We start from the raw sequence: 20,545 nt of genomic DNA, 5'->3' as shown, positions 1-20,545 counted from the left end.
ATATAGATATTGCACAAAGTCAAAATTGATGCACCTATTAAAAATGTAGAAAGTAACTCAAGTGAATTACATGGAGTGATGGAGTTGTAAATAACTAGATTTCTTAATTTATTTCAAAATAAATGTCGGATATTAATTTTTGCACCATTTGACCTTCGTTATTGTTTCATCATAAGAATTTTTTTTATTTTTTTTTTATTTTATTTTTTTAAAGAAAGCGATTAGTGCTATTAATTTTATCCATAAGATTAGCTATAATATTAACTTTGCATTATTCAAATACATCACTTTAACCTTCATAACTTCATTATTATTTAATACTCTTGATTAACGCACGATTTTTACAAAATTTTATAACAAATTATAGTGTTAATTTAAAATCTACCAAATACAAAATTTTATAACAAATTATAGTGTTAATTTAAAATCTACCAAAAATAAATCCTCATATTTTTAAATGGAATTGAAAAAGTTTGAATCTTAATTTATAACCAGAATTGAGTTCCGAATCAAAAAGTAAAACATATGAAAATAAATATTTTATAAAATACTGAGTCTAGTATTTGGAGAATATGTGAATATTTATTTAGAAAGTAAATATTATAATTATATGATTTGGTAATATTTTTTAAGAAAGTGAATCACAATAATATAAAAAGTGATTTTTTTTTTTTTTTGGAAGTGAATTAAAAAAGAAAAAAAATTGGACGGAAAAAACAACACCAAAAAGTGACACGTGTCATTCTTGGTATCTGTTCAGTATTTTGTTATTGATTAGAATTTACAAACCAATCAAAGTTTGGTAGAGTTAGCGGAAAACTAATCTTCTAACTTTAAGGTTACGAGTTTGAGCCCCACCAACAGCTACATTGGCTTGGGAGTAGGGGGATTCCCTTACCTACTTACCTTCCCCTTCTACTCTCAAGCATTGACCATGGGAATTTAATTATTAAGAAAGTGAAAGAGAAAGTAGCAAAAGTACATTGGAAAATGAAATTCAAAATTTATATGGGGGAGCTGTTACAAAATAGAGAATATTTTGCAAATAAGGTGATCATTTTAAGACTAGAATATGACCCAAAGGGTCATTCTTTGGATGACGGTGGAAATGTTTGTAAAAATCATCTCAATGTATTTTTCAAAAATAAAAGTATTAGTCGAGTTTTTTACATTGAAAATGTACTAGTTAAATTGTAAAATTTATCTTGAAAAAGAGGAAGTAACTTAAATAAAATCAATTCAGATTAAGAGCAAGTTTAGCCCCAAGTCTTAAGGCTTAGGGTGACATCAACAATTTGAATCTTAAGACATATGTTTAAGACTTTTTTCATTTTTCTTCAAAAATCTCAAGCAAGTCTCAAGTTGAGTCTTGAAATTCCAAGACTCAACTTAAGACTTGAGATTGGGACCCACTTCACCCACCTTACTTTTATTTTTATTATCCTTTTTTTTTATTTTTACACTTTTCTACATATAATATATCAAATATTTAAGTCTTAGGGCTAAAGTGAGAAATTGGTGTAAGTTTTAGTGAGTCTTAACAAGAATTTGATGACATCATTTTCAATAGGTACCACAAAAAATGATGTTACATCCAAGTCTCAAGACTTAGGCTAAATTTGCTCAGTTGCTCTAATAAGTGAGGTTGATAGAAGGGAGAATTAGTTAAAATATAGATCGAGAAATCCTACTCACATATTTTATTTTATTTTTTTAGCCTACTACTTGTACATGTAACAACCTTATCCAATCAAAGCAACCAGGCCACAATATGAAATCTGTGACGTAACTGATCCGTTTGTCCATAAACCAATCACCCTTGTTCAAACAACTTTCATCCCACCATTACCTTGCTCAAAACTAATGGCATCAGTGGCTCCATTCAACTCTCAGTTTCTGGTTAATCCATTGAAACAACCTCAATTCGCAGCGATAGCTTCTAACTTATCTCTGCTTCCGCCATCGGGTCACCGCCTTCGCCATCGAAATCACGGAGCAGGGACTAGACATGGTGCCTTCAGAGTCAGAGCTGCCAAGCTCCCTGCTGGTGTATGTTATTTCTGTCTTCAGAATTTTTAGTCTGCCAATTTTAGTTTTTTTTTTTTCCTTTCTTTCTATTTTTTAGTTTGTTTAAGTAGTTGACGTATAAAATCATTACATGTCATATTTAATTTTTTACACGGTAAGATACGGGGTGCCCCTCTATGACAGGAGAGATGGGGTGAGAATCGAACCCTGGTCACTTCTGGGGAGATGGAGGGACACTCACTCCAATCCTCATTAGTCATTACATGTGAGATTTGATGTAATGTGCATGATTATTAAAAGTATGCTAAATTATGAAACTAATTAGTTTATTAGAAATAAATGAATTGTTGCGCTTGAGAGGGGAGAATTAGAGGCTAAAGAGGGGGTTGTAGAAAGATGGAACTCATGAAAGTGGTGATAGTTGTTTAATAAAGTGGGAAGAGGAACCTTTTGCAACCCATTTTGGAGTGGCTAAAACTTGTATTCCCCGCAATTTTACGAGCATAGTATATACAATAGGTTTAGTCATCCCACATTACATAAAAGTTAATTGCACAAATGGGTAACTTTCATGTGATTTAGGTGAGTAAACTTATTGAATATAACGGGGATTAATGTTATTCTATTAATTAGCTTATCAAAGTGTGTTGATTTAATCGTCTTATAAATGCAAGGTCATTCATGTTTTATTGTTCTTGTAAATAATTGTTGTTTCGCTTTGTTATACCTAAACTATGGTGATGGATTGACTTCTTTGATGTATATGCCTTATGGCAATGCCTAGAGAAAGAACTTGGTGACAGCCATTAAATCGAAATAAGCCGTATTTCATTGATGCGTTAACCTGTCATTTCTCTGCCTAATTATGTCTAAAAAGAAATTGGACCTTAATGAATCATTATTGCAGCTCATATGAATCAAGTGTAGGATTCAATTTTTCTCATCTCGTCTCTTCTGGCCTTTTCTGTCAATTTGGCTGAATCGTTTGATTTGATCAGGTAGTGGTGCCGAAAGTAGAACCTAAGTTTAAGCCCCCATTTCTTGGGTTCACCAAGACTGCTGAAATTTGGAACTCGCGAGCATGCATGATTGGCCTCATTGGAACGTTCATTGTTGAACTTGTATGATAAGTTTCCCACATCTTTTTTGCTCAAACGTAGTTGATTGTTTCTTTGAGCTTCTGATTTATGCTATATTTCGGAACTTGATCATTGACGATGATGTTTTTGTCAGATATTGAACAAGGGGATACTACAACTTATAGGCATTGAAATCGGAAAAGGGCTTGATATTCCACTCTGAAGAGTGAAGCCGTTTAGAATTTCATGTATCATAGTTGCTGTACCTGTAGTATATTTTCAATTACCAAATTTTGCATGCTTTTGTAATCGCTTCAGAAGTGCTTCATGTAGCGTCTGCTAGAAAACACACTGGATATATAAAAGCTCTGCAGTCGAGCAACAAGTGTACTGTGATGTACCAAGCCAATAGGCCAAGTTGTAATCAATCAATCTCCAGAATCAGGCATATTATTCCCTAATCTTACAGCATCTTTTTATATGTTGGGTATAGCTATCTGATAAAGAGGTAATTTCGGAATAAAAACACTCAGATAATGAGCAATATGGCCAATCTCCAAGAGTGGAAAATAGCTACTTCCTACACCATCTTGACAACTTAAATGCCTCCATTACTATCATAAGAAGAGCAACTTCACAGTTCACTCTACTATTATGATATACCATAGCACTTTAAGATGTACATGGAATTATTCCTTATGATAGACATCAATTTCATACAATTATTTTAGACTAGACATGGCTTAGAACAGATCAGCAACTAGAAATCCCTAGTGTTTTACCCACTAAATCCAAAATTGCCATGTACTTGCACAGACAGGCCATAAAACAAACACAAGTTCTCATTTACCCCACATGACAGCAGAAATGTAGAATGGTACAAATCAGGTAGCAAGACAAAATTAGTTGCTTGATTTATTTTGTACAGCATCTAGAAACTCACAGATCTTTTGATACAGAAGGAAGTTTCAGCATCTAAAGTGCTCTGCATATCCTAGTATCAAGTACCAGAACTTTGGAAGAAGACTGGGATATGTCGATTGCTTCTGCAAGTGATAGCCGACGATTTCTCCACCAAGCCTCTGCCCATTTCTGCATTCTTTCTCCTTCAGCATTTCTGTTTTGCTGGACGCTAAGTACTTCACCATAACCCCCTGCATAAGAAGTGAAGATTAGTAAAAGCGATCATGGACAAAGGAAATGAAAGTAACAGGTAGAAGCTAAAGATATTTAACATTTATAAAGTTCTCAACTACAGGTAAATAATTAGAACATAAGGAATGTTAATGAAGTCCACCACAGTACAAGAGAAACAGGGCTTCATCCAAATAGGCAACAGATTTCAATGTTCATTCAAAATATGCAAAACCATCAGACTGAACACATTTCAGATAATAAGATACTAAGGAAAATCCAAGAGATGATGATTCCCGTAAATTATACTGGACCAAGCAAACCTCTGGCAAGGGCAACGATATCCCTTTTATCCACGTTTTCTCGAACATGCTCCACATTTGCTTTTGCATCTAACACAATGAAGAAGAAATTAATTTTGGGACATCCACTTTACTAACCATTACGTAAAAAAACGAGAGATGTTTAAGCGCAATGGTATCATACCATCTGTCTCTAATGGAGGAGCTTTTAGCATATCTATAGCCTTCCTGTAGAGTCCCTGTGGAGCAGAAGCAGATCACATTCCATGAGGAAAAATGAAAATAGTAGAAATCCAAATGATAATCGACAAACTTAGTCAATTGGTCAAGGTCAAACAACATTCTTTGACAAAATTAAGTTTTTTGCATGAACCAATGTATAGCAACCGTAGAGATGGCCAACAAGTCGTTTGGATTTTGTTTAGTACAGGCCATATTCAAGCAACAAGTCCATTCAAATTAGTTTCAGCCCCATTCGAGTTTATTTAGTTCTAGCCATATTCAAATCTTTTGCCAATTAACTTAGTACTCCCTCTGTTTTTGAATATTTGTTCCATTTCTCCATAAGTAGAGTTTTAGGAGAAACCGGAGAAAATAATAAAATATGGAGGTAGCGGGGTAGGTGGAAGAATAAAAAACTGTAAAAAGAAAAAATTGTTGAGAGAATTGGAGAGAGAATACGAAATTAATAAAATATGATTTATGTTGGGTCCATTAGTTGAGAGAAGTGAATTAAATATTGTAAAAGCTTTCCAAATAAGGAAATGGAGCAAGTATTAAAAAACGGGCGAAAATGAAAAGTGGAGTAAGTACTTGAAAACGGAGGGAGTATAAGATAAGTTAGTCAACACTCTCAACAGTCTTATAAGTCACACAATTTTTGAGTATGGTACATATAGGTGATTTGGATTAAGTTATTGGTACAGATCAATTTTGCCATGCCTTTGCCTTTATCATTGCAACAAATCAAATAAATTACTACCTCCGTTTCGTATTAGTTGCAACTTTGGAATATTTTATATCTCACAAATAATACACCAAAGTTGCAACTAATAAGAAACGGAGGTAGTAAATAGAATTGGTATGTGATTTTACAATGTAATATTCCATAAGAATACATCATATTATTCCAGTTTCCAAAAAACTGCCTTTTGATTGACAAAAGTAGTTTCTCTTAGTTCAGTTTCATAACTACTCATAGACTTCAAGAATTATGGACAGCTAATAGGATCCATCCTTTAACAACATGCTACTTATACCAATGTCATACATTAGATATTTTCATTGTTTTCTAAATATCTTGAGCCACGATGACTTTTGATGGTCGTCTCATCAATTTAAGGCGTTATGATTAGAGCTGTCAATTCGGGTAAATGGGTCGGGTTTGAGTCGGGTTAGTGTGGGTCGGGTCATCTCGGGTCGGGTCAGTACGGGTTAATGTCGGGACCTATGCGGGTCGGGTTCGGGTTGGGTCATGCTTGAGTCGGATCACGTCAGATCATACATCTTATCTGGTTTGGGTCGGGTTTAGGTCGGGTTACATTCGGGTCGGGTGAAAAATAGGTCGGGTTACATTCGGGTTTTTACGGGTTTAAACGAGTTAGGGTCCTGTTCGGGTTCGAGTCGGGTTCGGTTCAAGTCAATTATTTGCGGGTTATAATCAGGTCGGGTCATTATCGGGTTCGAGTCGGGTTCGGTTCAAGTCAATAATTTGCGGGTTATAATCACGTCAGGTCATTTCCTAGTCGGGTCATTCTCGGGTTTGAGTTGGGTTTGGTTCAAGTCAATAAAATTTTTAAAATTTTTTTTTTTAAAGCTCCAAATCAAATTGCATAATTTAAATTAAGACATTTAAAAAAATATTAAAATAAACAAGTGAATACTAAAATTTGAAAAAAAGGATCAATAAAAGGATTATAAGTAGTTATATGGAAGTTTATTTTGAAGATAAATTTAGGAAAAAAAAAAATCATTTGGCTGATTTAATTAGACAAAATCACTATCATCGATTCACCTCACTCATGTAATACCCTAAAATTTTCTATTTTAAGTTTCGGGGACGAAACTTATTTTAAGGAGGGTAGATTGTAATACCCGAATATTTTGTGATTTTATAAAATTTAAAACAAAAGTTTTCGTATATTTCAAAATCTATCTTTTATTTTAAACAATTATAAAGCCCTATTTTATATTTAGTAGGACTCTTATTTACAAAACTACTAATATTTATTTCAACCCTAATTATATACTTCATAATGGCCGTTCGTGCGCCTGTTTGTGGCTCTTTGTTAATCATGGTTTTGATCAATTTTCACCTACCCTTGATACTTACATCATCAATCAATTTGTAGCTTTGATCTTATTTCCACCCATTGACTATATTATACATATGCAATTGTGAACCAATTTTCAAGAGACCAATCTCATTAAAGCCTTTCATGCATATGCTATGAGTGTAATACCATCGTCTCCCTAGGTAATCACCCTATCTTAATTAATTTTTTTTTTATTTGTTTGATTATAAATTGTTAGTATTAATTGTAATCCGTGTTGTTATGTGTAAATTTTATAATTTGTGAATTATATATGATCATGATTTATATGTATATGATTAGTGTGTGGTATTATATGATTTAATTGCCGCATTGATTGATTGTATTATTTCTAGGGTTTTAATGTTGTTGTTATAGAGAGTATTGTTTTATCAAGGTTTTAGGGTTGTTAATGCAGAGTATTATTTTCGGGTGGAGATTTGATTAATTTTGGGTACTAGTATTAGTTCTATAAGAGTTGAGATATTTTATGAACCGAATATGTCGTCATATATGAATTGGGAACCTGTGCCAATATTGAGATATTATTTATTATCATATGAATGGTTATTTGATCGATGTATGAGATCAAATGGTTGAGAATTATTATTTTGTTCTTGGTTTGAGGCTCAGCGTTATATAACTTAGTCATTGGCTTGTTGGTAAGAGGGTAATAATCATGAGTTAAGAATGAGGTACAATCTTTATTTATTTTTCTATGGTCCCCTACAGTGGGAATTGGCCCGTATGTGGTCTGGTTCAAAGTGTTTTCTAATTATTAGGAGTATTCAAGTTTTTATACTTGTTGGTTTTATTCGAATTATCCATGTCCAAGGCTAGGTATAGAACAAAGAGCATGGCACACTATTGGTTATGAGTTGAGTAAAGGATTATTATTATTCGAGGTTGAGTTGATAAAGGTTATTTTCAGAGTACATTGTGTTATGTAGTTTTGAACTACATTCTTTAATTGAGCTAGTAATGTTGATTATCCTATTATACTCTATATTCTGATAGGTGGTGATCACTCAGCTTTTTGTTGACGTGTGTGTTATTTTGTTGTGCTACTTGGGTTTGCGGCCATGTCTTTTTCTTATGGTGGCCCTGCGACGATCTATTTTGGAATTTGTCCTTAATGGTGAGCAGTCAAGATTGTTTAAACAGGTTGATCAAGTGATCGTAGCTTAAGGAGCTCAAGTGATCGATTAGTTTGTTTATAACAAGTTTGTAAAGTTGTTTTAATAGCCCACCTAGTTTATTGGGTTGTAATAATTGGGATTTTGTAAGCCTTAACACTTACAGTTTGTCGAGTGTGGCGGTAATACCTCCGATTTAGGTGTATGCTTTCGCTATTTTATTTAAAGGTTGTTTATTTTTCCTTTAATTCTTATTTATTTTCAGTTAGTAAATCGGTGTGAATGCCCGACATGACTGAACCACTGATTCCTGGGTGCTATAACCTAATTGAAGGTGACCGAGTGATTTGGGTCTACTACAGGTATGATGGTATTTTTCGTTTTTGTATAAGATGTGGTAGAGTTGGACATAATTCTGGAAATTGTGCTTTAAGAATTGATGTTGTGGCAAGGTGACTTTCTCGTTGTCTTGAAGTTGTTGAAAGGGATAGTTAAAGGGTATTGCATGACCCCTTAGATTATCCCTATTACACTAATTTTATACGAGGTTTGACAGATATTTTTAGGTTTTGCAACTATCATTTTGATTAGGTTGGAAGAGCCGGAGGATGCACCCTTGCGTGCAAGGAATTAGTTTGATGACAATTCTGACTCTGACTTTAACTCGGATGAAAGACCCGATACAGCTTACTTTACAGGTTCTAACAGTTCAAGTAGCTCCGGGGTGGAGGATGGCAATGTGAGGGAGGCAAGAATCGGTCAACCTCCGCCTCTCTCCAGGGCGGCGCGATTAGGGCTGAGATAGTACCCGTATGCTGAGTATACGATGCCAAACCTGAATAATCCTCCGTCACCGTTGAATCTGGGTTTGAATACCTTTTCAAACTCACGCAACAACACTCGACATCCAACATCATCTTATTCACCTATAAGGGCGGCTTTTCAGCCTTATAGGGCGAATAGAATCAACTCGAAGTAATGTTTTTTCTTCTTCCCCGCCACCTACAATTCCTCGGTTTGGTGGTTCCACCTTTGAGGTGGGGGAGCCATCTTCAGCAGCGGTGCACAAAGAAACTGGAAGATGGGCAACCTCGTACTCTTTTTCAAGTTTTAGGGATTGAAAATTGGGAACAAGAAGGCACGATAATTGAAGCGACTGGGTAGTTACAAGATGTTCCAAACCTTGTATTGGTGCTCTGAACTTGGGTGGTGCAACCAACAACTTGCCTGACGAGGTGCTGATTCTTATGATGATTTTCTTGATGCTAATCATTTGAATTTTGTGGAAGCAGGAAGAAGACTAATTCAATCTTTATCTCTTTCAAGGGCGCAAAGGGTGTTTTTGGATCGCCCTAGGGCTTTGTTCCTGCACCGCAGTCTTTTGGTGGCGAGTTCCAAAACTTGCCAATGACAGAATTCGATCCGCCGAATTTGCCGGGGTCACAGCCTCGTTCTTTTGATATTAATGAATTTTTGCAATAGAATTCTGGGAAAGAGACCAAGAAATATCGAATGTTCGCCGATAAATCCTCGTGATTATGAGAATGTTAGGGCTAGCTCTTATGACTTAGGCTGGCTCGAGAAAAAAAAGACTAAAAACTTTATATAGGTGGCTGACAAGGGTGGATTCAGCATCTGGATGCGTCATAAAAATGGGTGCTTTGATTTAAGTCAAAGGCCATTACTGATGTGGATGATGCGCGGCTGCAGGGGTGAAAGCTAGCTCCAATGTGTTCAAGAAGGGAGGCCGAAAGAGGGCTGCTGCTACCTCTTCATCCTCCTCGGGCCCATCAAAGAAACAACGAAGTAAGGAGGTTACTTCGAAACTTTATGACGATCTTGATGCTTTTGACATGGAAGTGCAACAAGTTCTTATGGGTTCTATGTTTATTCAAAATGGTGAGGAGGCTGCACTGGGTCAACTCCGAAGGATTTATGAAGATAATTACTTGGAATTGTAGGGGGCTTAATGACCCACTTTCCCCTACACACCCTTATTTAGTGTGGTTATTAGTTACTAATTACTATCTTTTATGTTTCTTTCATAGACTAAAATGTTGTTTAGTGATGTTAGTAAGTTGGTTGTAAATTTTGCTCCTAACTTTTCTTTTGGGGTAGAATCAAATGGCACTAGAGGAGGACTTGCTTTGTTTTGTCGGTACTTAGGAGATGTCTTTTGTATTGCCTCCTCTCCTAAATTTTATCTTTTGTAAGATAGTTGATGTTAATGGAACAAATACACATGTTTTGTTTTTGTACGGAGCGTGTATGGTTGAGGATTGGGCTAAGGTGTGGGATGATATTTCGTTGCTTTTACATAATTCTCCAAATGTGTTGATTATGGGAGACATAAATCAATTGGAGTCTTTGAGTGATAAGTTAGGAGGTTCTAGTGTGATAAAGGGGTTGGATAATTTTCTTAATTGGAGATTTCAAAGTGATTTACTTAGCCCTCGTTTTACTTAGACGAATAAGAGATTGGGATCGGAGTTAATTATGGAATGGATTGATAGAGCTTATTCCTCGTCACAATGGTTTAATGAATTCCCTTGACGGTAGGTTAATTCACAAACCTATAACAGTTTCGGATAATGCGGCGATTACTTATGATACCAACTCCTTGATTTTGAAGTAAAATCGGCCGTATCAATTCAAAACATGGTGTTTGGTCTTTCCAGAAATTAAAGATTTTTAAAACTGAAGTTTGGAGTCTTGAATGTAATGGTTCCTCTATATTTAAACAAGCTCAAAGATGCAAGTGGTTGCGCCATAAAATACAACGATGGTGTTTGAACAACAAAAAGATTAGGGGCATTAATTGGAGGAGGTATTCGAAAGAGTTGCAAGACCAAGGTGCTAATATCAGTACTTTACGAGAGGCGATAGACTATGTGCAAGCTATTAATGAACAAATTTCAAAGAGTACCATGGAATTTCATTATTGGCAACAACGTATGAAAGAGAAATGGATTGCCCCTCCACCATGATGTATAATCGGGTTAAGCAACGGCAGAAAAGAAGAGAGATTATCACTTTGAGACAAGGAAGGAGAAGAGATGACCGGGTGATTGGCCAAAAAAATTTTGAGGTCTTAATTCATGATACCCTTAAAGAGGTTTATATCCCAGCTAGGCCGATTCCGAATAACCGAGAAGAAAGAATGGATATAGTTCTTCGGAAACTAGATTTGCCAAAGTTGTCAATGCGGCATATCTAATTTGACCTTTTATTACACAGGAAATTAGAAAGACGATGTTTTCTATACATAATCTAAAGGCTCCGGGATGGTTTATAGCGGAATTTTTTAATCAACATTGGGATACTGTTGGTTCCCGAGTCGGTACAATCTTTCTCCTCTACAGGTTACTTGTTAAAGGAGCTTAACGCTTCTCTATTAGTTATGATTTCGAAAGTGGATATTCCAGAGTTAGCTTCACAATTCCGGCCTATAAGTCTATGTAATACTATTTAAAAGTGCACAGCCAAATGCCTTGTAAATTGAATGAAGTCGCTACTTTCGGATCTCATTACTGAATTTCAACATGCTTTTGTGCCAGGAAGAAATGTGGAAGATAATGTTCTGGTTAATACTAATAATGAGGCCTTTATCGGTTAGCAAGTTGGATATGCCCAAAGCTTATGACCGAGTGGACTAGATGTTCCCGCACAAGGTCCTACGGGTGTACAAGTTCCCTCCAAATTGGGCTCGAGGATTTCACAGTGTGTGTCTACAATGTCTTATAGAACACTAATTAATGGCCAAGTTTCGGAGGTGTTTAAACCTTCTTGTGGTTTGCGACAGGAAGGATCCCCCTGTATCTATTTCTTTTTTGCATGGATATTCTTCGCACATGTTTTCTATGGAAGAGAATATTAAACAAATCAAGGGACTGCGCGTGACTCGGAGATCACCACATATTTCACACCTTTTTTTTTTTTTTTTTGCTGATGATGCTATGCTATATTTTCAGGCTACCAAAGACAGAGATCCTAAATAAGTTTGGCACTGTTTCAATCGAGGAGTACAAAACTATTCTTCGTATTGGCCAAGTTCATCCGCTCGAGGAGAGGCACTTGGGCCCCCTATTGATTTTTCTAGTTGGCAAGAGGGGGGCATTCAAGTTTTTGATTGATAAAGTGTCCCGGAGGATTATGTCTTGGAATGTTATAAATTTATCTCAATCGACAAAATTAGCGTTGAGCATTTCTTCAAACATTATAAAATGCTTCAAGTTGCCAGTTTCTATTACTAATAGGATTAATTCTCTAATTGCTCATTTCTTTTGGGCGAATAAAGGGGATAAGGGTATGCACTGGGTGAACAGAGATACTTTACAGCTCCCGAAGGGTATGGGAGGTCTTGGTATTAAGTCCATGGCTTGCTTAATTGACGCTTTGTTATTTAAACAAGTTGTTAGAATGCAGTGCAACCCACAGTTGTTAGTGGCTCGTGCTTTAGAGCCTAATCATGCTTGCTCGGTTTTGACTAAGGGACCCAATGCCATAATATTTCGTGGGAGAGAAGGGGGCTTCGATCCGTGGGGGACAAGCTAGTCCAAGGATACGCTTGGAAGATAGGTAATAGAGAAAGAGTTAAAGTTGATAATATAAAGTGGGTACAAGGTACGGTACCTGAGTCTAACCTTCCCCTATGTGGAATTGGTTCCAGTAGGGTGAAAGATCTCATCTTGGATAACCCATGGAATGTTGCGATAGTGCGAGACCGATTTGAGTGGAACACTGCTAAGAGAATTCAGGAAATGGAGTTGCCATCAACTGATGAGGCTGATATGCTTTTTTGGAACTATCATCCTTCGGGCAATTATACTGTTAAGACTGGATATGCCTTTCTAATGCGTGATTTTTCTGTGGAACAGGTAATTGATCATGACTACTCTTTCTTTAACCTCATTTGGAGACTAAATATTCCCCCGAAATGTAGTTTATTGTTATGGAAACTGGTTATGAATAGGTTGGTTGTTAAGTCTAACTTGCTAAAACAAGGGGTAGAATTGGAAGGTACTTGTGATTCGTGTGGTATGGTGGAAAGGATTTGCAACACCTTTTTAGGTTTTGCTCTCTTACTTGGTATGCTCGGCAAAATTGCCCTTTGCATATTAGCTCTGAGCCTCTGATGAATCTACTCCTTTTAAGACATTGGATTCAGCATCATATCCTGCTTTTTTATAGCGAGGATGGGAAGCAGAGTAGAAGATTACATATCTTTATAGGAGTATTGTGGAGTCATCGGTTAACAAGGAATGACAGGGTTTTTAGGAATGAAGGTGGTTAACTAGCGGACTGGTTCAGACATTTTGACCTTACAACGAATAGTCTTGCCTCTTTCCTTAAGCCGGGTGTAATAGCTTCAAGTCTCTCACGAAATTTGGGTATTAATGGGGATCAACCACCAGGTTTTAACAGGATCAACATTGGAAGTAGAATGGAACTTCCAAGCGCTCCTTTAGAAAGGGATATACAGGTGGTTATCATGGTTGATGGATCTTGGAAAAAAGATACAGGACATGTAGGTTTTGGATGGGCTTACTCTGTCGATGCTGTTAACTTTTTGGATGGAGGAAAGGAGTTTGGTACGGCACTTCTGGCTTTACATGCGAAAATGATAGCTTGCTTGAAAGCTATAAAATGGGCAAGACTGAAAGGCTATCAATGTATTACTATTTCTACAGATTCTATAGCTCTTATTCAACTGTTGCGGCACTCCAATCAAAGGGAAATGAGATTACTATGGACCATTGGAGAGTTATTGAAGGTAAGAGGAATGTTACATTTGTGTAAGATTTAGAAAGTGAGTAGAGACCAACTAACAAAAGCGCATAATATTGCGGGTTGTGTAGAAGTAATTTATTTAGCTTTTCTCTGTAGCTCTAGTTTTAGTTGCTTTTGTCAAAAAAAAAAAAAAAAAAAACTTGGGTCTATATAGTCATATACTCAAAGTGGTACCAATACAGAAGCAACAACAATTGAAAATAAAAGCCAGAATGAGACATTATGAATGGTTATTTAAAGTCATTGATGCAACGATCTCACCTCTTGTATCAAGAGAGAGCTTGAGCGTTCGGCAATTGCTTTCTGTCGATACAGGAGCGCTATGCAAGTTAAGACAGCTCCCACTTTAGGATGGTGTGTGCCTGCAATAGATCAAGGGGAATATTTATTATTTTTACAAGCAGCTAAACCTAACCTGCTTTTTCAGGAGAAAACAAAAATGCTACCAAAAGATTCTTCTGCTTTATTCAATGCCCTTGTCATAATCAGTTCTGCCTCCCCAAAATTCCTGATAAAGCACAATTATAACAACGATCACTTCATTTGAACAAGTTGATGAGAAGAAAAGGCCACGACCACAGGAATATCATTTACAATCTCTACTTACCCCAAATGAGACTCAAGCTGCCCCAAAGCACATGTGGCTGCCAACAGAACTTCTTCTGGTGACATATTGCATGCCCCCAAGTCATATGGATAATTGAAATTCTTCTTCTCAGATGATTCATCAATGGCCTTTTGATACAACTCCTTTGCAGCATTGAAGTCCCGCTTAGCATGCAAGAATTCACCATATGACAGAGATGCATTGCCTACCAAGCATGACAAGCTCATTAAGGCATGTAAAAGTCAGACATTTATAATCAGCTCGAAAGAATGAAATCTCACCAATGCAGCCCTCATCTTGACAACCTTCAAAGAAGCCCTTGGCTACAACCAAAAACCTAGTCATTATAGAAAATCCAGTAAAAAAATATTTTACAAACCAACAGGTCAAAAATTATCTCTTTACCTGATTCCATATTTCCATGAACTATCTCAACCAAGCCTTTAATGGCTTTAGAACGTGCACTAAAAACTTTATAGCCACGCTCATCACCAGTCTCCAAGCTTTCATGCTCCAATAGTTTCAAACACTTATCTGCGAGCACTGATGAGGTATCATCCTATACAAGGAAGAACAACCCAAATGAATTTACGCCGTTCATATAGATAGTCACTCACTAGAGAAAAACAGACACACATTGGGAAGTAGACATACCAAAGCCACCATAAGCATAGACTAAGAATCCATAATAGACTACAAAGTTACTCGTATAAAAAGGTTCAAACAATGATATTTATAAAAGTGCAAAAATTTATGCCTGGAGGATATTACCAAACCGATTTCTAAATTGAGCCCAACAAGTGCTTCCATTGCAGCAACTACAGCAGCAAAGAATTAGTGTAATAGAACTGTGAACGAAACTTATGCATCCATGAAATAAAACAATTGTATTGTTTCAATCTTACCTCTTACACCAACATAAGAGCTACTTAAATCCTGGATCATCAGCAAGGCTTGCATAGCTTCATCAATATTCCCCCTAAACCAAATGAAATGAACCGATTTATTAACTTCAATCATCATCCGAGCAGCTAATATAAGAAATATCACAATTTTATAGTGTTGCCTGGCAAACCTTTCAGACAATAGACTAGAAATAGCGAGTAAAATCACCCCCTTGGTATTCTCTACAGTAGCATCTGGCCCTTCTTGTGATTGAGAAGATAGACCCTGCTCCAATACCAGCAAAGCTTCCCCGTATGATTCATCTGCCAAACGCCAATAACAGAAAACATTTTACACTAAGAAAACAAATAGAGAAGCAATCAACATAAACTAAATGGGCAGAGACTCTGGAAAAATACATGTTGCCTTTTCACCCAAAATAAATTGAACAATTTTTTAAGTTTAAACAGAATCAACAAAAATTAAATTCCAGAAAGTAACTCAGCAATAATTGTATTCCTAAAGGCATCAATTAATCACCCTTATCTTTGAGGAAGATAGCAAAAACTTCAAATTTCACAATATGTTCATCGTAGACCTAATATATTCTGGAAAGTAAAAATTCCCAATAAATTAGATAGTGCCCATAATTCGAACAAAATAAAGAGAAACAGCAAAGCAAAAAAATAAATCCTGAAAAAAAAAAATTTAAACCTATTTCCCAATTGGAGAGAGGGAATAGAGAGACCAGTTTTCTGAGAGCGAGCAAGGCCAAGAGCATAATCAATCATTTGCAGGGCAACCGGGTTGATATTTGAGACATGATTGGCGCAATAATATCGGGGAGGTGAATATGACAACGGCTGAAGAAGACGCCGAGAGAAGAGACCAATTCCAGCAGGAGTTCTAGTGGAAGAAGTTATGCTGGTGCAGCTAATCCCCATGGCATTTCTTAGGAGTTTGTGTAGAGGTGCTACACGATAATGAGACATTCTTCTTTTACCACTGATGGTTCCTGATTCAAGAATTATAGGAATGGAGTAGTGAACATAAGATCAAATTGAACACTTACATAGCATAAGATGTAAAGATCTAACATCACAAGTCAGTTCACAACATATATTATACCCATAATTCCCTATGGACAACATATTTGAGACACCAGATGACAATCAATATTATAAATCAACTCGATGTAGTTCCTAACTTCCTAAGCAATCATAAAATGAATCCTACTTAAGACTGGCTAATTAACTAATAAGTGGCTCCACAATTTCTTAAGAAAGAAAGCGTAAAAGAAAAATCGGACAACGAGTTTGCTTTCTTCAAAAGAACCACTTCTAGTACCTTCAATGAGAAATCATGTATCAACCAAAACAACGGTAGGATAATTTCGTCTTAATGAGGGCAAAGATTGTAAAGAAGCAAACCTAAGAAAATTTAGGAAACATCAATCAGTTCAAATTAATATTCATAAGTATAGAATGGAACACAATCTAATATAGTCTACTAGATATCATCCAAATTAAAAATAAAAAATAAAAAAATAAAGATAAAGAAATAAAATATGTCATGATGATATAAGTATAATGAGAACGTAAAACAGAAAAACTTTTTTGAGCTGTTTTCTGAATTATAATTCTTAAACTGACTAAAATTCCTTGTTTAAATCGTTTGGGTGATGCAAGAATTTAGATTTTGATTTAGATCAAATTCAACGACTTCTAAAGCAAAACCAAGATACCAGAATTTCATAAAGCATCCTTAACTAAACATAACAGATTACAGCACAGCAAAAATCGGCTAACTTCATCAATATATGCTTTATTCAGTGAAAAATAAAATGCACGTTTTGTAAAAATAAGATTAATTCAGTCAGATCTAGAAATAGCAAAAAAAGTCAAATTCAACAAAATAACCTGAAGAGAACAAAGTCTTGGTGGTAATTTCAAATTACAATTCAATCTTCAGACAACTCCTTCATTCGCATACCCTAAGATTGCCAATTGGGCTCACTTCTATAGCGGCCCGCTCAAGCTCATCAAAATCAAAATTTTCTCTTAGTACTTGTCATCTCCCTCCTATTCAATGTGACAAGCCCCAATGACTAATTTTTTGACTTAATTACAAGCTTGAGTCAGAGAATGTCATTGATAACAGAAATTGGACGCTTCATTTCCAAGTTTATCCTGTTCCCTATCTCTAAGTTATAGAAATTTTCTTTTCGCTTAATTAAACTAAAGTCTTCACTATTTCTACTTGTCAATAATAGCTTGTAAATTAAAGTTTAGAGGTTTCGTAATTGTAATACAAATGTTATGGTGAGACCTTTTGTTCTTGATAATAGTGACTCATAATTCAAGTTTAATAGTTTCTCTATTAGTAATTTATATGTAAAGGTGAGAATTATCCGAAAATTTGCATGCTTCAATTTTCTTAGAACATAATTATAGTCGATTCCAATCAACATTTGTACCAATTGTAAATCTGTAACTTGTATATATTACATATCTACAACATAAAAACGAGCCTTCTAATGTTAGTAATACGACGGCAATATCAAAATTCAAGAAATTGGAATGTCATTGACTTCGAAAACACAAGAAATGAACATTAGAACTCACCATATAACATTCAATAGTTAATTTCCAGCATTTAAATTGCATATTAATTTCCCAAATACAACATATCTAAATTCAGTAGCTAGCAACCCATTTTTCATATAAGAGCATGAATAATGTCAAAAATGATAATCAACAAATTATTAAAAAAAATGGCAAAAATGACAGATTATAAAAAATACAGTAACAAAAAACAGAAACTAAAAATTACAGCAATAATTACAGGAGAAACAATTAGAGGTTAAATATTGGAAAATTGATGAATAAATGAGTTGGGGTTCAATTACCTGAAAAGTAGGGAATTAATATTTGAATTTTTCACCAAAAAACAAAAGTATATATATGAATTTGAGTATGAAAATATGTTTGCGCTTCCGATGCTGTGATGTAGAAATTGAAGTGGGGTTAAGGCATATATAGACAACGGCACCGTCGCCGGCAAAGTTTTGGCTGTGAGGGGTTTTTGAGAGAAGGGGTTTAGTGACTTTCTAGGGAGGTTGAAAGGCCAATTGACCATATCGGTATATAAGTTAACACCCTTGTGACATATTGGTATATAAGTTATTGTCGGCGACATATTGGTATATAAATTAACAAATTGTGACATTTACCCCTATTTTTTCTTCGGATGAAATAGCATGTTGTATACTTCAAAAATTTGTTTTAATTATTTTTGCAATCTTATTTATTATCATAATATACTTATTCAGCACCAAATAATAATTTTTTCCTCTTCCCTTCCAATACAATAACTTTGATAAATCAATCAAACGATAAAACCCCAAAGAACTAATAAACAATAAACAATAAACAAAATCTCAATATTAGTTATTTAATTTCAAAACCAATTACTAGTAGACGCTAACTTTCATTATTACTTCATTTATTTAATTATACCCACAACTTTGTAAATCAACAATATAATAAGAAAAAAAAATAAATATGAGTGTTTTTTTTTTTTTTTTAAAAAAAAAAAAAAAGAAAGAAGAATCTACCCTTGTGATGCTTCAATAACCAACGCCCTCAATAGATTCAAGCTTATATCCCTTTGCTCAAGCTTTCCTATTCTTTTTCCCCTAGCTTCTTTCTCATCACTTTTGGGCTTTCAACTTTTTTGTTTCTGTTTTTTTTTTTTTTTTTATTTTACTTCATAATTTTTTTAAATTAATATAAAAAGTAGAGAAAAGTACAAAAAACAAAATGTCAAATAAAAGTTATTAGCACTAAAATTAAGCGCGTGTATCATACGCATATCCTCCGACAAGAAAATAGGGGTAAATGTCGCAATTTGTTGACTTATATACCAATATGTCGCCACATGTTAATTTTTATACCAATATGTCGCCGGCAATAACTTTTATACCAATCTGTCATAAGGGTGTTATCTTTTATACCAATATGGTCAATTGGCCGAGGTTGAAAAGGCACGAATTTAATGAACTTTGATTTTTTTTTTTTTTTTTTTTTGACGCAAGTTAGTTTTTTTTTTTTTTTTTTACTACAGTTGTAAATTTTTTTTTTTTTTTCAAATGTGGAATGACCAAGACACAGCAAAATTGAAAGAAACAAAGATGTAAGCTAGAGAGTGAGGGATCAATTCCAAATGATTTTAGGATCAATTCTTATCATAGTCTTTGTGGCCTTGAGTGAAAGTCAAAATCTTAGCCCGATAAGCCACACAATGACCAAAATTGGTAGAGAAACCTGAAATAAAAATTCCTTCACAATCTTGAATATTGACCCCTCCGCCTGATTTTAGTGGTGGATGCAAGCTATTTTAATGGAGTTCCTTGACCCCACTTGAGCTTGAGAAAAAAGAATTTTTGCTTATAAAATTATTTTTTATACTATAAAAATTACTTGCATTTATAATTTTATATCCAGGTTACCCCGAGCATCCCTTCGTTGCCCCATCATAGTTAAATGCAAACTATCCTTAGGGATTTGAGATTAATTCTCAATCTCTTGATCAAAACTACGAAGAGTCTTCGAAATACGAAAATGAAGAAAGGTCGCAATGTCATAAAGGCATTTGGCACTTTCTCCACCCCCAAATCCCATTATGTTTTTTTATTATTTGAATTCGAATAGGGTAGACAGTTTCAACTCTACATAGCAAAGCTCTTGAGCCCATGAACAAACCTACATGTGAGTAAAAGTGTTGTCCCACAATTGAAAGAGTGTAAAGATAAAGAAGAGTAGTAGGATATGTATCCCACATTGAAGAAAAGAGAAAGTTGTGTCCACTTGACAAGGATAAGGGGTTACTCCCCTCATTTCATATGGTCGGTGGAACCTCATTGCTTGTATACATAGCGCACTCGTGATACGTATGACCTAGGCCCGTTTATCAAAGGCTCTGGCTCTAAATGGATGGCAACATCTACTCTTATTTCCTTTACTAATTTGTATTAATTCGAATTGCATGTGTTACGCATATGCTAAAAAAATAAATAAGACACTCATTGATAAGCCTTAACAATGCGTTCATATACATTTTAATAACATCAAATAGCTCACATATGTATTTCTACCTTTAACTTGCTTTTCTTTACATTTTTACCTCTTTACAAAAAGCAAAATTAGATTTTATTTGGAAGTTATCTTTCTAAGAGAATAAATATACATTTACAAGCCAGGCCAATCATTAA

The 20,545-nt window shown here is 35.1% G+C and overlaps 2 protein-coding genes across 7 annotated transcripts; one reads left to right on the top strand and one right to left on the bottom strand.

Moving 5' to 3' along the window:
* Positions 1 to 1,748: 1,748 nt before the first annotated feature.
* On the top strand, positions 1,749 to 3,588 carry LOC145641782 (light-harvesting complex-like protein OHP1, chloroplastic). The gene is made up of 3 exons (XM_081692740.1): positions 1,749 to 2,049; positions 3,027 to 3,149; positions 3,262 to 3,588. The coding sequence occupies exons 1-3, from the start codon at positions 1,864 to 1,866 to the stop codon at positions 3,328 to 3,330; spliced, it is 378 nt and encodes a 125-aa protein (XP_081548866.1). The 5' UTR covers positions 1,749 to 1,863; the 3' UTR covers positions 3,331 to 3,588.
* A 159-nt stretch (positions 3,589 to 3,747) lies between these two features.
* Positions 3,748 to 19,012, bottom strand: LOC145641781 (uncharacterized). Of its 6 annotated transcripts, none has more exons than XM_081692735.1 (14): positions 18,890 to 19,009; positions 16,621 to 16,703; positions 16,022 to 16,288; positions 15,464 to 15,596; positions 15,294 to 15,367; positions 15,160 to 15,206; positions 14,794 to 14,947; positions 14,670 to 14,711; positions 14,389 to 14,593; positions 14,228 to 14,289; positions 14,043 to 14,143; positions 4,728 to 4,782; positions 4,565 to 4,633; positions 3,748 to 4,261 (listed from the first exon to the last, which is right to left on the bottom strand). In XM_081692735.1, exons 3-14 carry the CDS (start codon positions 16,263 to 16,265, stop codon positions 4,083 to 4,085), a joined length of 1,365 nt encoding a protein of 454 aa, XP_081548861.1. In that variant the 5' UTR covers positions 16,266 to 16,288; positions 16,621 to 16,703; positions 18,890 to 19,009; the 3' UTR covers positions 3,748 to 4,082. The 6 variants fall into 6 exon arrangements, with proteins under 6 accessions (XP_081548861.1, XP_081548860.1, XP_081548862.1 ...); XM_081692734.1 differs by lacking the exon at positions 18,890 to 19,009 and adding an exon at positions 18,182 to 18,395; XM_081692736.1 differs by lacking the exon at positions 18,890 to 19,009 and adding an exon at positions 17,193 to 17,290.
* Positions 19,013 to 20,545: the final 1,533 nt, after the last annotated feature.

The sequence above is a fragment of the Chenopodium album genome, chromosome 8 (genome assembly GCF_948465745.1).
Source record: "Chenopodium album chromosome 8, dcCheAlbu1.1, whole genome shotgun sequence".
NCBI classification, from domain to species: Eukaryota; Viridiplantae; Streptophyta; class Magnoliopsida; order Caryophyllales; family Amaranthaceae; genus Chenopodium; species Chenopodium album.
The sequence above is the reverse complement of the archived record's forward strand: the minus strand, read 5'-3'. Positions and strand labels throughout refer to the sequence as shown.

Coding starts and splice junctions, on each gene's coding strand:
- LOC145641782 (XM_081692740.1), top strand. CDS start 1,864: ATGGCATCAGTGGCTCCATTCAACTCTCAGTTTCTGGTTAATCCATTG. Junction 2,050..3,026: donor CTGCCAAGCTCCCTGCTGGT/GTATGTTATTTC, acceptor TGATTTGATCAG/GTAGTGGTGCCGAAAGTAGA. Junction 3,150..3,261: donor GAACGTTCATTGTTGAACTT/GTATGATAAGTT, acceptor TGTTTTTGTCAG/ATATTGAACAAGGGGATACT.
- LOC145641781 (XM_081692738.1), bottom strand. CDS start 16,265: ATGTCTCATTATCGTGTAGCACCTCTACACAAACTCCTAAGAAATGCC. Junction 15,597..16,021: donor TGCTCGCTCTCAGAAAACTG/GTCTCTCTATTC, acceptor GGCGTTTGGCAG/ATGAATCATACGGGGAAGCT. Junction 4,262..4,564: donor TATCGTTGCCCTTGCCAGAG/GTTTGCTTGGTC, acceptor CTTCTTATGCAG/GGGGTTATGGTGAAGTACTT.